The following is a 22,761-nucleotide window of genomic DNA, read 5'->3' as shown; positions in this document are numbered from 1 at the left end:
TTCCGTAACGGGAGCGCAGTGAATAAATACCAGGTTGCATAATGCGTGGGGATGGAGACCAACGTTTCGCGTGCGCCCGCCTCTCTCAAGCCTCCTAACAGCCCCAGAAGCGTGGGGAGTCCTGTTTATCCCGCAGGGGAAGAAACGGACTCAAGCGGTAACCGGAACGTCGTAGCTCTCACGCTGCAACTTGGACTCTGCCTCCAAAACCTTCTCCCCGTTCTGCTCCTTGGTGCCGCAGTTACACACAGTGTCTGGGGGGGAAGTGCCCGAGGGCGTGGAGCGGTCGGGTCTGGGAAGACGGGCTTCTTTCTCCTCGGAGGGAGGGAACCTCCCCCGCGTCCCAGCCCCCCAGCTGTGGGAAGAGTCACAGGTGGAGGGGACGGCGTTCACGAAAGGTTGCAGAGCTGGAGGCAGCCGCACCGGCACGGTTCGGGCAGCAGGAAGCAGTCCTGTCGCAGGGGGGCGGGAGGAACGACCCGAGAGGGGGTGGGAACTGGGAGGTCCGAGTGCGAGGCCGGGGGAGGTGCGTGTGGCGGGGCCGTGATCGCTGTCCCCGGTGAGGAGGCAGGTTCTGCTGCACATGCCCCCTGCTAGTTGCTGCTCTGCTGAGGGCAGCGGAAGAGTCCTGTTCGAGCTCTGAAAATGTGATTATGGATTGTAAATCCCATTTCCTGATTTTCAGGCTCGGGTTCTCTGTCTTGTGCAGAAGTTGGTAGGGATCTGGGGAGACCAGACACTTCTGCACTGAACTCAGTCACTCTATTAAACTATGTTCAAAAAACTAACTATTTCAGTAGGTATGGATTGACCGTTTATCTTAAGGACAGTTCTAGATCCTGTGCCTGTAATGTATTGGATACTGGTTAAATAGCATGGGTGCTTAAAACAGTTGTTCGTTTTTAATTTCAACAATAATCAGCAGGTTTCTACACGTTAAAAGGTGATAGCGCATGGGTAATGAGAATTAAATGTGACCATGTATATAAGGGTATTACCTGAACACTTGGCATATAGTGTAGTTAGAGCTCAGTCATTGTTAAATTGACTGTGGTTTAGACCACAGTCAATTTTAGTTAATGGCCTGTCTTTCCAGTTTCTCAGGCCAAAAACTTGAGAGTCATCCTTGACGCCACTCATTTTATATTGGCAAATTCTGTTGGTTCTGCTTTCACAATATGTTCAGAATCCAGCCTCTTCTGAGCTCCTCTGTTGTTGCCAAGCTGGTTCAAGACATGATGGCCTGGATTATTAAAACAGGTTCTTGATCGGCCTCTGTTTTCCACCCTTATATGTGTTGTTGATTGTCCTTGCTCGAACAGAACTTAGTCTAGCAAAGGAGACCTAACAGCAATATACAGAGACTATTTGCCATAAATGTCCTATCAGTGGCAAGTGGTGATTGAGCAGTTAGCACTCAGCTAGCTGGATGTTATAGCTTGGAAAGGATTTTTTTTACATGCCTGGATTTCTAGGAGGGAGTATATCTTTTGAGACACAGCACTCCTCTCTTCTATAAATCCCTTGTGGACCAAATTATAATCAGAGGGTTGCTTAGTGAGCATGGGATTGGATCAAAAGAAATGGATAATCCTGAGGGGCAGTGTGTTCATGTTGTCAGAGAACACCAATATCAATACAAAACACACCTTTGTGATTGGACTGTTTTCTAATTTGGGAACTTTATATTAAATACATTTGACTCAATTATAGCTTGATTTTATTTTTTTTCCATCTATCATGTATTTCAGAAAGTTAATACCCTGACTGTATTTGGGTCTAATTGTATTTCTTAGCCTCCTTAATTTAACCACAGTCTCTGACAGCATTTCTTAGGGTAGGTGACTTTTAAAGATGGTTGAATTTATTCATATTCATTAACTTGGATTTTTTTTTCCCCCCATTAATCTCAGGCTTACCTTATCTTCAAGTTTTGAAGGTACCTATTGTCACCAATTTATTAACTGCATTCTACATTTTGAATATGGTCTCACTCAACTGGGCTTAAGGATTTTTATTCTCCTGACTTGTATGGATTCTCTACATTTTTTTGTTGTTTTAAATTTGTTTTTTGTTTTTAACTTGTGTCCTACCAACCTTATGAGTTTGGATGCGCCTTTGGTTTCCTCTTCCTCTAGGGTTAAACTGGCCATTGGCTATTTCTGTGCCTTCACAGGTCTGGGGCTCTTTGATTGATTAAATTTAGGGTTGTTTCTGATGCTGAAAACTCACTTAAGGATGGATAGTAAGGAGTTTGTTGGTGATAATTGTACATTATTTTTGGGTTGTGTTAACATACACTTTTATTCTATATGTTGTTAGGTAAAATAAAACATGCTGTAGTTTCTAGAAGGTATGGGTTTTTTAATTGTATATTTATTTAAAAGCCTGGAAAGATATTCGAAGGTCAACAAAGATATGTACAGTATATGGGAGAGTTTCTTAAAACTTGAAGCATATCACAAGCACAGAAAAATGAAAAGAGTACAGCTTAGTAAAGTATCACAAAGCATGGATAGGGAGGTTTTGGCAATGAATGTTGTTCCCTTGAGTTGGCTGACATGGCTGCTCTGCATTTGAGAGCATACTTGTTTTGACTGACCCTTCATTTTAGGTTTAGAAGTTGGGACTTTTAGAACTGGAATCTCATGAGGTAGAGTTTAGCATGGATTATAGACAACACATCTGGAGTTTGGAAGACCAGTTAAAAGATAATATTAATTGTATAGCACTTGCTATATGCCAAGCAAGGTACATGATATACACATACAAATTTGCCCTATAAAGTAAAATTTGCCCATTACCTCATTACAAGTATGAAAATTAAGGCACAGAGATCTTATACAGATTATACAGCTCTAAATCAAGAATCAATCCTAGGCAATCTGTGTTAGCTGGGCCTCTTAATTAGTACGCCATTGTCACAGTAGACCAAAGGAGAGAAAACTAAAGCCTAAATTAAGATGGTACTAGGAGGAATGGAGAGAAAAATGCCAAATAATATTGCAACGGGCCTGAAAGTTGTTGAGATACAGAAGAGAAAGGTAGTAAGCCAAAGGCATGAGCAGTAGATTGTTGGGAATATATGCAAGCATTTGGTGAGAGATTGGCACAGTATGGGACTTATGTTTGGGACTTACCTGTATAGAAGTGATAGTTGAATCTTTCAAGGTGAAAAGAAACATAGCAAAAACACAAAAGATATTTAAGAAGATCTGGAGCAGTGGCTGTATTTTAAGGATAAGATGAAGATGAAGTATGTAAAAAGGAGTATCATGTAAATCAAAGGATCAAAGCATTTAAAGAAAGGAGTGATCAACTCCATAGAAGTCAGTATAATAGAGCAGAGGCCATTGGGTTTAGCTATTGGGAGATAGTTTTAGATCCACTGAAAAGGTTATAGAGGTAGAAATCAAATTGTTGGAGCTCGTGGAATAGTTGATGGTGAGAAATTGACCAAACCTATGTTTAAGGATGAAGCTAACGAGGGATATTACAACTATACTGGATATAATACACCATTGTACAGCAGAATATGCTGCTGTTCAAACTTTCAAGGACCCCAGAATCTGGATGAATACATTTTATGTCAGTCTTAACTATCATTTTAAAAATCCCACCTGCTGATGTGGCTCAGTGGGTTGTGCACTGGCCTGTGAGGCCTAAGAACTGGGAGCGTGCCAGTTCAGTTGCAGGTCAGGGCACATGCCTGGGTTGAAGGCCAAGTCCCTGGTTGTGGGTCTTGCAGAAGGTGTCGATTGATATTTTTCTCCCATATCAATGTTTCTTTCCCTCTGTTTCTCCCTCCTCCTTTCTCTAAAAAACAAATAAAATCTTTTTTTTAATCTCACATAAACCTCATTTGTTGAATTGATGTTGAATTAACTCAATCAGTTTACTCCTATACACATTTTTTGTTATGAATTTAAAGCTGTAATAAGCTTAGTTTTCTGTGGGAACATAACATACTAGAATATTTCTATTATGCAGTTGTGTGAACCTTAGGAAAAAATTTGTTATTCTGTTACTGTATGTTCCCTGAACTAATGTACTCATTCTGCAAGATTATAGCAGACTTAAAATCTAACAATGTGTTTTTTCCTCTTTTAACGCTTTTAAAAAACTATCCGTGTTCCCAATATTTAAGTAGGTTTTAGCCAAAGAATAAATGTGGACACTACATTTCTAGGTTTCATTTTCAGATCATGTTCTCTTTGTTATTTACTTCTTAGGAAATTTTTTCTGGTAGTACATGTTGTAAAATGTAAAAAGTAGAAAGTGAAAGTCCCCATTTTGATCATCCCATGTTAATTACTATTATGAGTTGACATTTAACTTATCCTCTTGAGAATTAAAATGTGACTTTGACTTAATAACTGTTTCCTTCAGAAATCAGATGTATACAGGATAATTGATCTATTTATGACACAAAAATTGCAGATAATCTAAATGTGTGATATATTAAGCAGTTTGTTAAATTGATTCATGTAATAAGGAGACTACTAGCCATTCATTTTAAAAGATTTTTAGAATAATATTTTATAACATAGGAAAATGTTTATATTTCTAGAAAAAAGTTACAAAACATAAATAGTATTATGCTAATTTTAAAGTTATATGAATATGTTTGCATAGGAAAAGACTGCTTTGTATACCAAAAGGTTAACGGAGGTTATCTGAATGCTTATTTCATTTCACATAATGTCTTTTATAAAAAGCATTTTTGAAAGTTATTGATATTTTAAAATTCCCCAGTGTGTACCTCTATGTAGGTGATTCCCCCAAAATCTGTTTTGTCTTTTTTTCTCCACACTGTTAAGATGCCTTTCTTGAAGTGTAGTGCTTATTTAAGGAAGGATGGACTAAGCCACTCACTATACAAATTAAAGATTCACTTCTAACATATCTTCCAAGTTTCTCAAGGAATTTTTTTCCCCCCAGTATTTAATACCCACTTCCTTTTTTCGTATGGAGACATGCTTTTTAAAAATTTATCTCCAAGAATATGGCAACATTTATTTTCTTTTTATTAAAATATAGATGACATAAAATTGACCATTTTAACCACTTTTTAAAATATACAGCTCTGTAACATTAGGTACATTCACATTATTCTGCAGCCATCACCACCATCCATCTCCAAAATTTTTTCATCTTCAAAAGCTAAAGCTCAGTATCCATTAAACATTATCTTTTCATTCATCCCTTCTCTCAGCCTCTGGCATCCACCATTCTGTGTTCTGTCTCTATAAATTTAATTTCTCTAAAAGCCTCATATAAGAGGAAACCTCCAGTATTTGTCCTTTTATGACAAATATGGTCGCCAAAAATGCTTATTTCACTGTTTTCTTCTGAGAGTTCCTAATTTTTTTTTTTTTTTTTTTTTAGCTCTATAGTATACATTTTAAAGCTGCTAAGTTTCCCCTACCCCGGTTGGTTTTAAAGAGTTACAAAGATCATTTCTGTCATCTTTTATTGTTATCATTACAAAACAAAACTAGTACATCAGACATGTTACAAGTATCCACTGGAATCTAAAAACCATACTTAATTTGATACCTGTCTTGGAACATCAAAAATAATACACGAACCTGCTTTTTCAGCTGTCAGAAATTTTACCATGATTCTTTTTCCCCCCTCTTTCAGTTCGTATTTTGACCCACTTAATCAACATTTTATCTTGATTTATTTTTATGCTTTAAAGTTGTTTATTAGTATACTTTTAATACAAAATTTGAAAAATTTCCTCACTGTGTATTGAATTACAATTATTAATATTCAGCTGATCAAAGCAGCAAAAGCATTGTTTTGATTAAAATGAGTAAGTATAAAAAGTAAGATTTATTTAGGAGTTCATATGTGAAATCCTACCCACCCAATTTATGTATCTGTGAATAAATCTTATTGCTGAAGACAGTGTTTGACATCAGTTCCATTGTTTTAATAATTTTAAGCACTGAAAAACATTCGTATTAAGTAAGTAGATAGTAATGAAAGGAGTTTTGTTTAGCAGTGCCATTCAGGTTTTCTGGCTTTTGTGCCAAAAATCATTTGCCATTGTCTCTTAGTTTAATTAGGTCTCTTTTCAATTTTGTTGAAAGCAAGAATTGGAAACCACTTAACAAGGTAAAGGTTTTGTTCCCTAGCTCACTCATTCAATTTCTTAACACCTACACTAGTGTTTTTCTTTGTTTGACTTTAGGAAGGTTTTGTTAATGCCTTGAGACAGTACACAATAGTAAGATTCAGAATGAGTGAGAGATAGGACCCTGGGTAAATGAAAGAGGATGCCTATGTTAACGTTGCCTTTTTAGGCAAATCAGTTTTAAGAAAAAGTATATGTGGAAGTTGAGAATTGGAAATAGATTTTCTTCAAATTTTCCTTGGAAAGTCTTATGTTACACTGCACCCATCTAAGATGTAAGTGTTTGTTTTAAAAATAAAACACCTACCTAAAAGTGTAGGTATCTTTTTTTAAATCTTAAATACAGGGGTGTGCAAAAGTAGTTGAGTACATGAGACAGTTTATCCTTGTATTATTTATTAAGTATTTTATTATCTGTATTACAACTGTAAACCTACGCTGACCACGCCTGTATAAAAGTACACTGAAAAAATGCTAATAAATCATTTACATCACTTAATATTTTATTAAGTACTTGTCCAGTTCTTACACAAATTTTTTGTGGCATACATATCTTACTACTTGTGAACCAATCAAATATTCTGCCCAAAGCAAAATTAAAAGACAAAATGTCCTCATTAAAAAAAAGCAGAAGAAATAACAAGGGAAAGCCGGTTGGGAGCAGGCAAAAGGTTGGTCTCTTCTTTCCTTTTACTTTTTTTTAAGGATTTATTTATTTATTGGGGAAGGGAGGGAGAGGTAGAAGCATCACTATATTGCTGTCTCTTGAGCGCCCCCTAGTGGGGGCCTGGCCCACAACTCAGGCATGTGCCCTGACTGAGAATCCAACCAGCGAGCCTCTGGTTCCAGCCAGGGCACCTTTTCTTTTCTTCTTTTAAACAGTGCCTATTTTTCTAAAATTACCAATTTTCAGAGTAGGAAGGCATTGGACTATAGGCTTGTTAGGTACTTCTGCTTTCTCTTCTAATGTAAAAGTGCCCCTTATGTGAAGGGTGTATATGAACTTTTAAATAGTTTATGACAGAAATCTGTAGCTCATAAAGTAGCCCACTAACTTAGAGACTATTGTGCAAAAATAGTTACATAAATCTCTGGTTTTTACAACAGGTTAACATGCATACCTAAGCAGTCTTTGAATTCAGTCATCGTATTACCTGGATGAAATACATAATATCTCCTTTTTGTCTTCCAAGCCAAAATGATAATTCTAATAGCCCAGTTATTTTAAGGTTGCTACCAGTGACTGCATAGCAGACAATGGTGTGTGTATATCTTTCTAATCTCTATAGCCTTAAAATAAAGAAGTACTTACTGTTGTGAATTGGTGCAACTTTTTTTTTTCAGTGGTAGAAAACCTAACTGTCTAGACTGCTTGTTGTGAAATAGAACTATAAACCTCAGTAAGTCTTATATTAGCCATTTCATAGACATTGCTGATACTTATAAAATGATTATTCTAAATATTAACTGTTGAGAAGATGGAAAATGATTCTGCACAAAAAAACAGTTGTACAAATGTATAATCAGAGAAAACTCTTAGGGGTAGTTTAACTTGGGAATTTTGACCTAAGAAAAACTTAAATGGATTTTTTAATTTACTTAAAGGATGGGCCTTCAGTGAAGGAAGTTGAAACCTACCACCGGAAACGTGCTTTAAGGACTTTGAGAAAAAATGCACAGAATTCTTCAGATTCTAGTTTTGATAAGAATATGGAAATAACGGAGACACATGCTAATGGCAGGCATTTTACAAGGTAATACAAGGTGTTTATTTGCTAATTCAAAATAGTTTTAAAGTAATAATTTAGGATTTGTGTTTAAAGTATATTCTTGATTGGTCATCAAGATTCCAGGGTTACAAAATGTTAGTTTATTTGAAGTAAAGTTGCCATAAATGAGTATTGTTGAATTAAAAATTCAATGTGTGCACAGATTTTCTTTATTTTCATGTTCAAAGACAGTATTTGTGATATGTAACTTACAAAGTTGGTTGACTTGTTTAGGATGTATGGTTCTGCTTCATAATCTATACAAAGTCTTTATTTAAAATAGTTATAGTTTTTGAATTTCTTTGCTTGCTCTCAAGTATTTCATCAGTTCTGAGTCGTTTATGAATTTCTGTGTTGGTGTGCTTCTAAAGCTGTCTTCATGTAGAAGCAGAGCATGATTTTTTATTTTTAAGTTGTCTAATGGGACTAGATACTTTTTACATATTTAAATGTTGTTTCTCAAGAACCCTGAAGTGTAGATGACATGAATCCCATTTTAATTCTCGGGAAATTAGTTTTAATAAATTAGTCCCTGACTGGTGTGGCTCAGTTGGTTGGGTATCAATATGCAAAGCTAAAGGTCGCAGATTTGATTCCAGTCAGGCACATGCGTGAGCAGTGGGTTCAGTCCCTGGATGGGGCACCTATGAAAGGCAACCGATACGTTTCTCTCACATTGATATTTCTCTCCTTTCTTCCTCCCTCCCCCTCTTTATAAAAATAAGTAAATAAAATCTTAATAAATTAGGTAATTAGGTGGTAGTTCGTCGAACTTGGGTTTGCTTTGTTCCGGGCCGATTTAAATCTAACTTCAATTAGCTCAAAACCTTCACTTTTCTCCCCACTTTGGTGGCCCTAACATAAGTGGAGGAGGGTACCAATTAGAGTGAAATTTATTCTCATAAATTACTCTTAATGACTTAGAAGGCTAGAACCCTCCCGCTCTTAAATAGAATTTTTATTCTTATTTTGTATAGTAGATTTTCTACATAATTAAGATGGTGCCCTCTTCAGTTTGTTTTTTTTTCGGTTATTTAATTTTGTTACATTTTTAAAAATCCTTGCTTGAGGATATGTTTATCAATTGTAGAGAGGAAGGAGGAGAGAGACACAGAAAGAGAGAGGACAGTTGTGAGAGAAAACATCAAGTAGTTGCCTACTGTGCCTGCCCCAACCAGGGATCAAACCTGCAAACTAGGCATGTGCCCTGACCGGGAATAAAACCCAAAACCTTTTTTGAGTACAGAACAATGCTCCAACCAACTGAGCCTACCCAGCCAGGACACTGTAACATTTTTTAATTTGTATCTTATTTCATCCATTATTTATGGAGTGTTTACTGCTGTATTTCATGGAGTTCATGATAACAGCAGTTGAAACACAACTTAGGAAACAGTAAAAACAAAACAAAACAAAAAAAAAACTGGAAGTTAAACTGTGGCATGCCATCAATTGTAAGACATCCCAATTTCAGAGATGTTAAAATGAGAGGAAATGTACAATTTTTAGAATTGACGAAATGCAGTTTAAGCTACTGTAGTAGTCTTCTTGTGATGGGGGAAGGGTCCATGAATTCTCTATGAGAATTTTTTTTTTTTTGTAATTTTTGCTTTTTTTTTTTCCTGTGGGAATTTTAAAATTTATTTTATGATCTGAAGGAAAAAATAAACATTCTAGGTCATCTAAATTGCTACCATGTGAAGAATAGTCATAAATTTTCAGACCTTATATTTGTGTTTACAATTAAATTGGAACCAAATATTACTGATTTACTTATTTTAGGTTCATGAAGTAAGAACTGAGTCTGACCTTAATACATGAAAAATTCATCCACTTCCAAGATATGCTTGCTATTCAAATGAATGTTTGCAGCACTTCAAATAAAGAGAAGTGGATGAATTGAGTTATCATGACACACAACAAATATAGCATACCAAACTCGAGAAACTGGTAGCAGGAAGACATTTCTCGCAGCAAATGGCTATTTTGTTTCACCAAAACATCATTATGTTAATATTTTTGTTGGTGGTTGGTTTTATGGTTTTATTTATATTAAATATAATTTATATCTAGTTTGGCTTGTATATAGTAAAAAAATTAAATATTGGAAGTCCTCGAAATTTTTACATTTAAAAGGATCTGGGCATTATTTGAGTTTGTGAAACATTGTGCTGGGCTTTATACTTAAGAGATTGTAAAGGAGTGGTTTAAAGGTATTAATGCTTTTTAAATTGGATTTAAAAATGAATGACTTAGATTTTTAAATTAGATTCCTTATAAAATATATTAAATTCCTATCTTTATTATTTTTCAATAGCCACTTTATTGAAATATCCCATACCACAAAATTCATGATTTTAAAGTATATCATTCAGTGGTTTTTGTATATTCACAACATATTGTGCAATCATCACCACTATAATTTCAGAATATTTCATCAACCCAAAAAGAAACACTGTGCCCATTATACCCCCACCCCAGAACCTTGGGAACCACTGTTCTACTTTCTGTCTTTATAGACTTACCTATTCTAGACATTTTATATAAATGGCATCATGAAATATATGGCCCTTGTTTCTGGCTTCTTTCATTTGATATATTGTTTTGAAGATTCGTCTGTATTATCTATTAGCACCTCATTACTTTTATTGCCAAATAAGATTTCATAGTATGGATATATTAGATTTTGTTTTATCCACTCATTAGTTGATGGAAATTTGAATTTTTTTTTTTTTTTTTTTTTTTTTTTGCTATTATGAAGTAATGCTATGAACATCGGTTTGCAAATTTTTGTGTGGACATAGGGTTTTGATTTATTTTATTCTTAACTTTGTTTTTTGTTTGGTATATACCTAGGAGTTAATTGCTGGGTCAAATGGCAACTGTTTTAATGTTGAGGAACTGCCAAACTATTGTCCAAATTAGCTGTACCATTTTACATTCCCACCGGTGGTGTATGAGGGATCCAGTTTCTCCATTCTCTCCAGCAGTTGTCATTGTCTGTCTTTGGTTTTAGTCATTTTAGTGGATATGAAATATTTCATTGTAGTTCTGATTTGCACTTTTTTGATAGTTAATAATGTTGAATATCTTTATATGTACTGTTGGCCATTTGTCCTCTGTGGAGAATTTGTCTGTAAAAATATCTTTCTAGCCTTGGCTGGTGTGGCTGAGTGGATTGAGCACTGTCCTGCAAACCAAACGGTCGCCAGTTGGATTCCCAGTCAGGGCACATGCGTGGGTTGCAGGCCAGGTCCACAGTAGGGGGCGAGCGAGAAGCAACCACGCATTGATGTTTCTCTCTGTCTCCCCTCCCTTCCCCTCTGTCTAAAAATAAATAAATAAAAGTAAACAAAATTTTAAAAAATATATATCTTTCTGTATTCACATCATTATTATAAGGGCTATTATTTTATATAATGATAACATCAGGATTTGCTTGTCTAAGAATTATATAAAGTGGCTTGTAGTATTTTTGAATTCTGCTTTATATAATTATCTTTTTTCTTATGAGGGTGACCCATTTGCTGTGTAGTTTGCTTACCTGTAGTAATCTCTTCATCCTCTTGTCCCCTCAACCCTTTTGTTTTCAGTCTGTTTGGGGCTCAAAGACCAGGGAACTCAGGCCATTAAAATAATACAGAAAGATTTGAGTAAGTACCTTGAGGGCAGGATCTGTATTTCTTTGGTTTTGGAGTTCTTAACTAGGGTCCTGCAGTTACAGTTTTCAGGGGACACATGAAACCTCTGAAATAATGTTTAAATTTTATGTGTATATGCAGTTTTCTAGGAGTAAAGATTCATAGCTTTGATCAGATTTGCAGGTGTTAACAAAAGTCCAGACAACTGTTTTTGTAAATAGTTTCATTGGAATACAGCCATGCCCATTCATTCTGTCTATGGCTGCTTTCCCACTCCAGTGTTAAGAGTCATTTGAATGGTTGTGACGGAGACTATATAACACAGAAGCCTAAAATATTTACTATTTAAGAAACAGCTTACAACCCCTGTGGGGGAAAAGTGCCCCACTTTTTCCGTAGACAAAAAGGAAAGGAAAAGGAAAGCACCCCTTTAATCATTGTGTCCCTAGGATCTAATAGGAGTCTGGTTTATAAAAGTAAGATATTCACAGTATGGAGGGAGGGGCTCGTTTTATGAGAAAAGTCTATGAGCCCGTGAACAAACTAGGCCTTGACTTGTAGGTGGGTTGCTCAAAGGTTTTTATTTTGTTCTTGCTTCTTACTTGTGTTCTGAAAGGTAAGGAATTAATGATGACTTGCTTTGTTACAAGGATACATGAGCTAACTGCTGGATAAGATATTTCCATTTTATTTTAAAGCACCACATTTGAACTATCTCGTGTACAACCAACCCACTTGCAAAGAGCTTGACACATAAATGTGTTAAGAGATATAACCTATCCAAGTGTGGAAAATTGAGTCCCTAGAAATAAATTAGTGAGATATATTGTTTTGTTTGCTCAAGGATTTTGGAAAAAGATGAGGGGAGGATTTTTTTTTTTTAAGCCTTGGAACATATTCTTTCCAATTCAGTAGATTCTCTCTGCCAGTTTGTAGGATTACCTGATTCACAAATGGAACTGTTTCTACACGTGAACAATAGTGGGACATGTAAAGACTGTAGCCAGCAAATGTTTTTAGAAGTAAATTAATATGTCACCAAGGGACATTAGTTTTGTTTATAGTTATAAATTCCTCGAGGATGTAGTACCACTATATCCTTGTGGTGTACGATACATTTTCTTGTTTTTGCTCAATGCTTAGTTCAGTTATACCTAAATACTTAAGCTAAGGATTTCATTTCTTGTTAAGTAAGATGCTTTGATTCTGTTGTGCTAAGAGCTTATGTATATATCATTGAATTTCACAACAGGTTTCTCAGACTTTGTTTAGCCATAATTTGTGTACGCATATTTTCAAGCTTTTTTTTTTTTTTTTTAGTGGTTTTTAGGATTTTATGTATCTATGGATATTTACTCTCCAAGCTGATTTAACTTTTTGTCCTAGTTTGTATATTATGAAATATAGGATTAAAATTATGTCAATTATTTTGAATTCTTTAATTTTTTTCCATATAGGCAATTGGCCAGACAGCAGGCTGATAAAAAAAAAGAAGAATGCAAAGAAGGTAAGGAATGTTAAAGACATTTCAAATGTTTGAAAAATGTAATTAGTATTTTTTTACTAGTCTATTGAGATAAATATACAATAAACTTCCCATATTTAAAATGTATAATTTATTTGGTTTTGACATCATATATACATACCATGAAACCATCACCGCAATAAAGTGGTGAAGATAACTATCCCTCCCCCAAAATTTCCTCAGGTCCCTTTATTATCCCCTCTGGCTCCCCCAACTCCTCCCTATGCTCCCCAGAATTCCTGAGCAGCCATCAATTTGCTTTTAGTCACTATTGATTTGTTTGTATTTTCTAGAATATTCTACTTAGAATTCTATAGGTAGAATTATACAGTATGCATTCTTTTTTTTGTCTGGCTACACAGTGTAATTACTTTTGAAAATCATCTATGTTTTTATTGCTTTTTGTCACTGAGTAGTAGTCCATTATATAGATATACCACAATTTGTCCTGTTCCATCCCCTCACCCTGCCAGTTTTTATTGTGATATAATTGATCTATAATGTATGAGTTTAAAGTGTACAAGGAATGTTGTTTTGATATACCTATATATTACAAAGTGATTGCTAACAGAGCTTAGCTAACACCTGCATTATGTCACATAATTATTTCTTTTTTTGTGGTGAGAACATTTAAGATCTACTCTTCGCAACTTTCAAGTACATAATACAGTATTATTAACTATAATCATTATGCTGTAGAGCCCCAGAACCTACTCATAGCTGGAAATTTGTACTCTGACCAACATCTTCCCTTGTTTCTCACCTCCCAGCTCCTGGCAACCACCATTCTAGTCTCTTTCTGTGAGTTTAGCTTTTTCAGATTTCACATATAAGTGATATTATGTGGTATTTCTCTCTGTCTGGCATATTTCACTTAGCATAATGCCCTCAAGGTCTATCCAGGTTGGCAAACGGCAAAATGTTCTTCTTTCTCATAATATTCCATTGTGTGTATATAGCAGGTCCTCAAATAATATCATTTTGGTTAATGTCATTTCTTTATAATGCTAATGAGATATTGTAGGAGCTTAACTCTTTATATGTCAATTAGCCTGTGGTAAAATTGATTTCATTCTGTGTCATTTTGCTTAAAGTCACAGAACTTATCAAGAGTGTTATATGAGGACTTACTGTATTCCATGTCTTCTTTATCGATTCCTCCATTGATGGACACCTAGGTTATTTCCCACAATTTCTTTTTTTTTTCTTACAGTTGATAATATGAAACTTTATTTATTTTTTTAATACTAAAACAGGTTTAGTTTCAGCAAATAATAAAGGAACAATTAAAATAACACAATCAGATTAATGAGTATTAAAAATATTGGTAATATCAAGTATTGGCAACTCTGAAAGGAACTGGGTATTCATAGCAACTTCTTCATCTTAAAACAGTCCCTTTAGCACATTTTGCTGGGCTGGTTTGGTGGAGGTATAGTCTTTTAGCCTTCTTTTGTCTGGGAAACTCCTTATTTTGCCTTCCGTTTTAACTGAGAGCCTTGCTGGGTAGAGCAGTCTTGTTTGCAGGCCTTTGCTTTTCATGACTTGGAATGTTTCTTGCCATTCCCTTCTGGCTTGCAGTGTTTCTGTTGAGAAGTCAGATGCTAGCCGTATTGGGACTCCCTTACATGGTACTACCTCTTTCTCCCTTGCCTGCTTTAGAATTTTCCGTTTGTCTTTGATATTTGCCATTTTAATGATGATGTGTCTTAGAGTGGGCCTCATTGGGTTCCTCTTGAATGGGACCCTCTGTGCTTCCTGAACTTGTGTGACTTTTTCTCTTCTCCTATTAGGGAAGTTTTCCATCATTACCTTTTCAAACAGGTTCTCTCTCCCTTCCTTCTCCTCTTCTTCTGGTATCCCTATTATATGGATTTTATTATGTTTCAGGTTGTCCAGCATTTCCCTCAATGCCTCTTCATTCTTTTTGAGTCTTTTTTCATTTTCTTGCTCTTTCTGGGAGCTTTTTTCTACCTTGTCCTCCAGCTTGCTGATTTGGTCCTCGGCTTCATCTAGCCTGCTTTTGATTCCTTCTACTGTGTTCTTCAATTCAGAAATTGTATTCTTCATTTCTTCTTGTCTCTTACTGATAGTTTCTATGTCCTTTTTCATGCTGATACAGTTTGCAGTAAGTTCATCGTAGTTTCCCTGTAGATTTTTGTAAGTCTCTGAGCTCACTGAGCTCATTGAGCTTCTTTAGAACCGTTGTTTGGAACTCAATATGTGATAGTTTACTTGCTTCTATTTCATTTAGTTCTCTTTGTGGGGATTCCTTCTTTCCCTTTGAGTGGGGCGTATTTCTTTGTCTTCCTATTATTTGTGAGACTCTTCTCTTTTGCTTCTGCTTCTTAAGTTGATCTGTCTTGATTTCCTGACTTTGTGGTGTGAACTTCTATGGTTGGTGACCGCTGTTTTTCTTTCTCTGAAACTTTATTTTTAACAAGGACCCCAGTGATTCCAGGTTTTGATTAAAAATGTGGTTTGGGGAAGGACTTTAACCTTCATTATATCAGATCACATACAATAAAATTAAATTGCAAATAATGTAGTTGAAAAAAATAATTTCCTGATATAAACTGCTAATAGACAACTAAATACAATATGGTTTTTAAAATGAAATAGTATGTATAGTTGTATTCATAAAAATAAGTACAGTACTCAAAAGCTATAACATTAACAGCAAATCCAAATGCGAACAAAGATATTTCTCTGAATTCCATGTTTCGCCAAGTATCAAAAACCACCAGTCTTTTAGTTCTTTTCTTATACATTATTTTGTATCCACATTCTCTGCATCTGATTGGATCCCCTGGATTTTATTTCATTTTCTGTGTGACATTCTCCACAGATATATATCATTGGCTGCTGCTTTGGTGGTTTGACGGCCTTCTGGGTGTCCATTGTTAGTCCCCACATAGCTTCTAGAAACTCCTCACTCTGGTTTCTAAACGGAATTGTGGCTCGTCATGGTCTGTTTTCCACAATTTCTTTATTCTTCTTTTGTTGGACATTGTTTCCAGTGTGGGGCTATTAGAAAACTGCTTTGAACATTTGTGTCGAAGTCTTTTTATATATATATCTTTCCATTTCTCTCGAGAATGGAATGGCTGGAACATATGGTAGGGATATATTTTAACTTTATTTTTGTTCTCTAATATTTAATAAAGGTTAAGTTCAAGATACTATAATTTTGTTATGTAAAAGTGTAACTGTTTAATTGCTCATTTTAGAATACTTTTATAAATGCTATTATTTCAAATCTTACCATCTATTTTTATGTACACATCTGTGAAGAAAAAGTGATTCCAGTTACTCGGTCATTGAGGACTAGAAACATCGTTCAGACTACAGAACACTTGCATGAAGAGAATGGTGATGTTGAAGTTCGACGCAGTTGTAGGATTAGAAGCCGTTACAGTAGTGTGAACCAGTCTGTGCTATTTGATAAACTTATAACAAAGTAAGTAAAAATTATTTTGATCAAGATGATTTAGGTGACAAAAACTTTTTGTTGGGGAAGGATCATAAATTTCAACTAGCCTGAATACTTAATGCATTTAGTTTATGTAAAGCATAAAGGAGGAGGATTACTAGAGGACTTTGTAATAATCCTGTATGCTTGTACATATTTAAATTCTTTGAAAAAATGTAGAAAATATTTTTATACAACTAAATCAAGAAATAGAGATATTTTAAATGCCAGCGCTCAATACAATGGAAGGAAAATTAAGTTTTTAAAAATGTACTATTAATATTTTAAAGTTTTAGCTTATGTTTACATTAATTTTTTTAAAGCACTGCTGAAGCTGTACTTCAAAAAATGGATGATATGAAGAAGCTGCGTAGACGGCGAATGAGAGGACTGGAAGACTTGGCAGTGTTTAATGAAACAAAAGAAGTAAATATATTTTTCCATCAAGGGGATGATTTAATCTTCAGTTTAACCTTTTCGATAGTACCTATCCGTTTTTGGTTAAATTGGTCATCTTATTCAGCATTTGTTTGCTCAATCAATAGTTATTGCTGGAGTTTTAAGAGTTTATTGCTGTAAATATGTTTATTTTAAGTAAGATTGGAAGATGCTACTGAGTTTTTAAAGTAAGCGTTATAAATATTAATGGCTTTTATTTTAATGTTCTTAGGGGAATCTTAATATGTACACAAGAGGAAAACGAAAAGGTATTCAAAGAACTGATGAAGAAACAACTGATAATCAAGAAGGCAGTGTGGGTTAGTCTTTTCTATCTTCTGGGTTTGAATTTCAGTATTTTTATTTGGTAATATGCATCCTTTTTATTTAGAAGTTGTGAGGATTGGTCATAATTTAAAAGAAAGTGAGGGCAGGGAAGAGCTTAAAAGGATGGTATAGTTTGGGAAGGTATTTGAAATCAGTTCTAAAACAAAATGTTTTGCTTGTGTAATACACCTACGGACAGCATACATCTCTACCTATTTTTTAAATTTATGTATGTATGTATGTTTATTAGAGAGGGAAAGGGTTGTAAGAAAGAGAGGGGGAGAAACATCGATTGGTTGCCTTCTATAAATGCCCCAGCCGGGGACCAAACCTGAAACCCAGACATATATCCTAAGTGAGAATCAAACTGGCAACATTTTGCTTTGCTGGACAACACCCAACCCCCTGAGCCACACCAGTCAGGGCTCTCCCTACCTAGTTTAATTTTAAAAAGACATTATAGAAGTTTGGCTGTTTTCTTTAGGACTTATTACTGTACCCTCTAGAATTTTCTTGAGTGAAGACCAGTTTTCTGAAAGGCATTTTAAATATTTGATGTTTTATATTATCATAAATAGATTATTGGAGTTTTGCTATTATGTAATTTAATGACAGCCAGAAGGGCTGAATGGAATGTCCAAACTTAAATTTAAAAGGCAGAAAGCTAAATGAGGAGATACTCAAATTTTTCAACATGTTAAATTTACTTAGAAGCTTAAGTATAATCACCTGTATTAATGAAATTAGCAGTAATACCATAAACTTTAGTTTGGGACTTACTGACGTAGCCTTTAAACTCTACTTTTTTTTTTCTCCTATTATTTATTTTTTTTAAAATATTTATTTATTTATTTTTAAGGAGGGAGAAAGAGAGGGAGCGAAGCCTTGATTGGTTGTCTTTTGTACATACCCTGACCAGGCACTGAACCCACAACCTAGGCATGTGCTTTGACCGGAAATCAAATTGGCAACCTTGCACTTTGCAGAATGATGCCCAACCAACTGAGCCACACCAGTTAGGGCTCTAATTGTTTTTAATTCTACAATATTTTACTTCATTAAAAAGAAATCTTTAATATTGTGAAAGAATTAGGTTCTTTTAATGAATCTAGAAGTGACTACATTTTAGCAGAAGGGTCTCTTTCTTTCTCAGTTCCCCTGTGTTAAAAATTATTGACATTTTGGCAAGTATCCTGAAAGTGAATATTTATTAATTATAGAATCATCTGAAGAGGGTGAAGACCAAGAAGATGAGGATGATGGTGAAGATGAAGATGATGGGGAAGATGATGATGATGGGGAAGATGAAGATGAAGATGATGGGGAAGATGAAGATGATGAAGATGAAGAAGATGGAGAAGAAGATAATCAGAAACGGTATTATCTTAGACAGAGAAAAGCTACTGTTTACTACCAGGCTCCATTGGAAAGTAAGTACTATATTTTTTTATCCAGGAGATGTAATTATATTATCTTTGTCTTCACTGCCCTTCCACTATTACTATTTTATAAGTATTTTGCATAATACTCATGGCTGTTGTCTTTCTTAACCTATGCTAAAAGTAGAAGAAGTTGATTCTTCGAAAGAGTTAAATTGTAGCCTTGACCAAATCAAATAATTGGGCTATTTTGAAATTTCTGTGTCTTTAGTTATTTTAGATTTCATAGCTTTTGACATACTTATTTTGTAAGTTTATGTAAATAGGACTGCATTTGATTAAAGTTGTGCCTCAATACTTATGAACATATACATGCAGGGCTCAGATGGATTGTCAAATCCATCAGTATAATCATCATGGCTGTTTCTAGCCAGTGTATGTTTTGGTTGTTGGTGTATTTAATAGCAACCCTGCAGATATAAATGACATAAAACATGAACTGTAAAATATTCTAGTATTTTCATGGAAGGGCAGCACCTTTGTAAATATTTATATGAAGAGCAGAATTATTTCCAAACATATTTATATGTTGTGTGCACTGTATTCTTTTTTTAAGAGCCTCGTCACCAGAGAAAGCCCAACATGTTTTATAGTGGCCCAGCTTCTCCTGCAAGACCAAGATACCGATTATCTTCTGCAGGGCCGAGAAGTCCTTATTGTAAACGAATGAACAGGTTTGTTCTGAAAAGTGATTGATTTATGACAACATAATTGTGGCTGTGTTAAGGTAGGATTCTAGAGTCTTAGGACTGGGGATATCATGATACAATTCTAGAATCATATATTTGGGAGAGTTAACTCTGCCTTTAGTGCTCTAATTCCTACCAGCACTGACTAATTCTTGCTTTTGCTTCCACTAATAGGAATTGTTAATAACTACCATGGTAAGGTAGTTTACTCCATTGTTCCACACTTTAGTGATAGGGAGCTATCTTTGCTTCATTGTTTATTGTATTTCTGGCTTAGTATTAAGCATTTTGGGTAGACTGGTTAATCTTTACATTAAGTTAGATATAGGTGTAGTTTTATCTCCACATATTATCACAGGTTTATTTTCCTACGATGACAAACACTCATAAGTTACACAGCGCCTAGATTTACCATGACTTCAACCACCTTTTTCTGGATTGATTTTAATAATCTGTTTCTCTTATATACTAGGAATTTTTTTTTGACTATTTAAATTATTTGTGGGTTTATTTTTCTTTCACATTCCAACATATGTTGCTTGTCTGTCTTATTTAAATCCACAGAGGTAATTCTTGTTATTTCCTCATTCTCCTGAGTAATAAAAGGTTTTCTAATCCATTAGAACTTTCTGGATAATAGTAGCATTATTGTGAATGAGAGAGTTTGTTGGTGAAGACTAAAACTGCAGGCAAAAAAATGACACTAGTGTGGGAAATGGTACTTTTTTCTTAATAATAATTTTCTCAGAATTAAGATTGAAGTCCTCTGAGACTTCAGTTATTTGAACAGTTCTTTGAAGTCGTCTCCCAGAAGGAGACTGACTGATCATATTTTGGTCATGCAAGGTAACACCTTTGTAGGTGCTGACAGATTCCTTCGAGGAAAAATATAAAATGCAGTTTGTGTCCCTGGGTCTTTTAATTTCATTTTCAGAGTATCGAAATCACAAGTGTACATTCTAGATTTCTTGTTTCATCATCCCTTTTCTTACAACTAGAGCCAGAAGGATGGAGGACCGGGAAGGCGAACTCGGCCTACCAGGGCTGTCCAAGATAAATTGCACTTAAAGGAGGCTGCGCTGTTGGTACTTTTCATAGGTTCCTTATAATATTGTTAAAGACTGATATTTTGATAGTGAAATTTAATGATTTTCAGAAAAGGAGAGCAAGGTGAATCCCCAACAATCATAGGATTCAGGGCAGCTTTTGGTTAACTGACTTAAGGGACAGGTCTCTCTTTGATCCAGCAGAAGTGAGAGGCTGGCAGTTATATTCAGATTTAATTTTTTCTCTCATCTTTACTGGGTTTATATTTCTGGAAGTAACATACTTGTCGACTAACTACTTCTGCAGTTACCACCTACAATCTGTCTTGCAGAAAGTAGGAATTTTTTTTTGTTTTTGCCCTTTTTGGTTCACAGAGTCTATTCTTTCTCTGTGTAAAGTGTCTCACATTTTCAGCTAGCTCATTGGGGGCAGGATATTTTTCCCCTCCAATTATTTTACAAATGTTTCAGTACTACTGTGTGCCAAGAACTATGGATATAAAAATGATGATGCCAGGATTCCTGCCCTTGTATGTCATAGTCTAGTGGAGGATCCTGGCATGTTTAAAATAAAGTATGAACTAAGATTTAAGCTGTATCCTGGAGTCATATCATTTGACTTGATGACCTCTTTGGTGTTCATTAAACTTTTTCTTTTTGATCACAGCTTTACTGGGATATAATCTACACACCATATAGTTCACCCATTTAAAATATACAATTTGATAGCTTTAATATGTTCAGAGTTGTGCAACTATTACCACAATAATTTTAGAACATTTTTCTTGCCTCACAAAGAAACCTGTACTCTTTAGATCACCCCACCTCTTCCCAGTACTTTGAATACCTAAATCCCCTCAGCCCTAAGCCACCACTAATTAACTTTCTGTCTTTAGAGACTTGCCTATTTTGGATATTTCACGTAAGTGGAATCTCTTGTGGCTGGCTTCTTTCACTTTTTATAACACATTCAAGGTTCATCCACATAGTAGCATGTATCAGTACCTCATTCCTTTTTATTGGCAAATAAATATACCATATTTTGTTTATCCATTTATCAGTTGGTGGACATTTGGGTTGTTTCTGCTTTTTGACTGTTATGAATAATGCTACTGTGAACATTTGTACACTGCTTTTTGTGTGGATTTTTCTTGGGTATATACCTAGCAGTGGAACTGATGGGTCAAATGCTAAGTATATTTAATGTTTCAAGGAAATGCCAGATTGTTTTCCAAATGGCTGCCCAGTTTTACATTCCTACAAGCAATGTCCCAGAGTTTCATTTTCTCCACGTCTTTTCTAACACTTGTAATTACCTGACCTTTTGAATGTATCCCTTTAAATCTTTCTCTTTTTCTTAACTTTCTTGACAAAGTGTTGTGAACACCTAATTTTTTTTTTAACAACCTTAATGATAGTCATTTTGCTTAGCCTTTTTATTTTTTTCATCAAGAGACCAGCTTCTGTTTATAGTTCATGTTCTACAGCTACTTAGGCATGGAAACAAAGCATATATCCAAAGAATCATTTAAACATTGCTTTTAGTATCCATGGCAAATGGTAAGGAAACCTTTCAACCAAATGCAGTATCTTCAAAGAGTCATTTGGCAACTTGTCATAGCAGAACTTCAGGAATGCTGCCTTTAAGAAGGATTTTCTTTCTCCCTTATAGTTGGTAAGCTCTAGTCCACCGATTTTCAATTGGTGGGCTAGAATCTTTGGAATATTGATGGTAATATTAAATAAGTTTTTTATATAAAATTTCAGACTTGTGCTTGATAGATTTAGTTTCACGCTGATCACAAAAACGCTCTTGGCCATGTTTAAGGAAGTGGACAGTTGAGGATTGCTTTTTCACTCATATCTGTGAATTTTTAAAATATGCAATTCCTGACTCTTTAGTCAGAGACACTGGCCTCTTTTTTCTTAGATTGTCAAATTGAAACATGACAACAGCCAACACAACAAAAGCTGTTTGGTGTGAATGAATCAAAAATACACATTTTTTGTTTTTTGTTTTTTGTGGGGTTTTGTTTTTGTTTTTGTTTTTTGGGGTTTTTTTGTCAGATCAGCAAAAAATATATTTCTTGGTGTGCCACAGAATTTTAGTAATTAGTTTATGTGTGCCATGAGATGAAAAAGGTTGAAAAATAACTGCTCTAGTCGTCTAAGGTTTACTCTTTAGCTTCATTCTGCAGTTTCTGGAATAAGCCTAGTCCCTTTGAATAAAAAGATAATATAAGGGGACTAAATGGTAATGAAAAAAAATA

General features: G+C 35.0%; 1 protein-coding gene and 1 pseudogene across 1 annotated transcript in view; one reads left to right on the top strand and one right to left on the bottom strand.

Moving 5' to 3' along the window:
• The window catches only part of ATAD2 (ATPase family AAA domain containing 2), a 57,743-nt gene that overhangs the window by 648 nt on the left and 34,334 nt on the right, over positions 1–22,761 (top strand). The window contains exons 2-8 of the mRNA XM_054590089.1: positions 7,751–7,899; positions 13,013–13,062; positions 16,375–16,540; positions 16,876–16,978; positions 17,223–17,310; positions 18,538–18,747; positions 19,313–19,430. Coding sequence (XP_054446064.1) covers positions 7,751–7,899; positions 13,013–13,062; positions 16,375–16,540; positions 16,876–16,978; positions 17,223–17,310; positions 18,538–18,747; positions 19,313–19,430 — 884 coding nt within the window. The remainder of the gene's footprint in view (positions 1–7,750; positions 7,900–13,012; positions 13,063–16,374; positions 16,541–16,875; positions 16,979–17,222; positions 17,311–18,537; positions 18,748–19,312; positions 19,431–22,761) is intronic.
• LOC129084112 (DNA-directed RNA polymerases I, II, and III subunit RPABC4-like) lies at positions 15,660–15,981 on the bottom strand (annotated as a pseudogene).

This window comes from Pteronotus mesoamericanus, unplaced genomic scaffold (genome assembly GCF_021234165.1).
Source record: "Pteronotus mesoamericanus isolate MK-2021 breed Mesoamerican mustached bat unplaced genomic scaffold, CSHL_Meso_final scaffold_174, whole genome shotgun sequence".
Taxonomy (NCBI): domain Eukaryota; kingdom Metazoa; phylum Chordata; class Mammalia; order Chiroptera; family Mormoopidae; genus Pteronotus; species Pteronotus mesoamericanus.
This window is presented reverse-complemented; position numbering and strand designations above follow the sequence as displayed.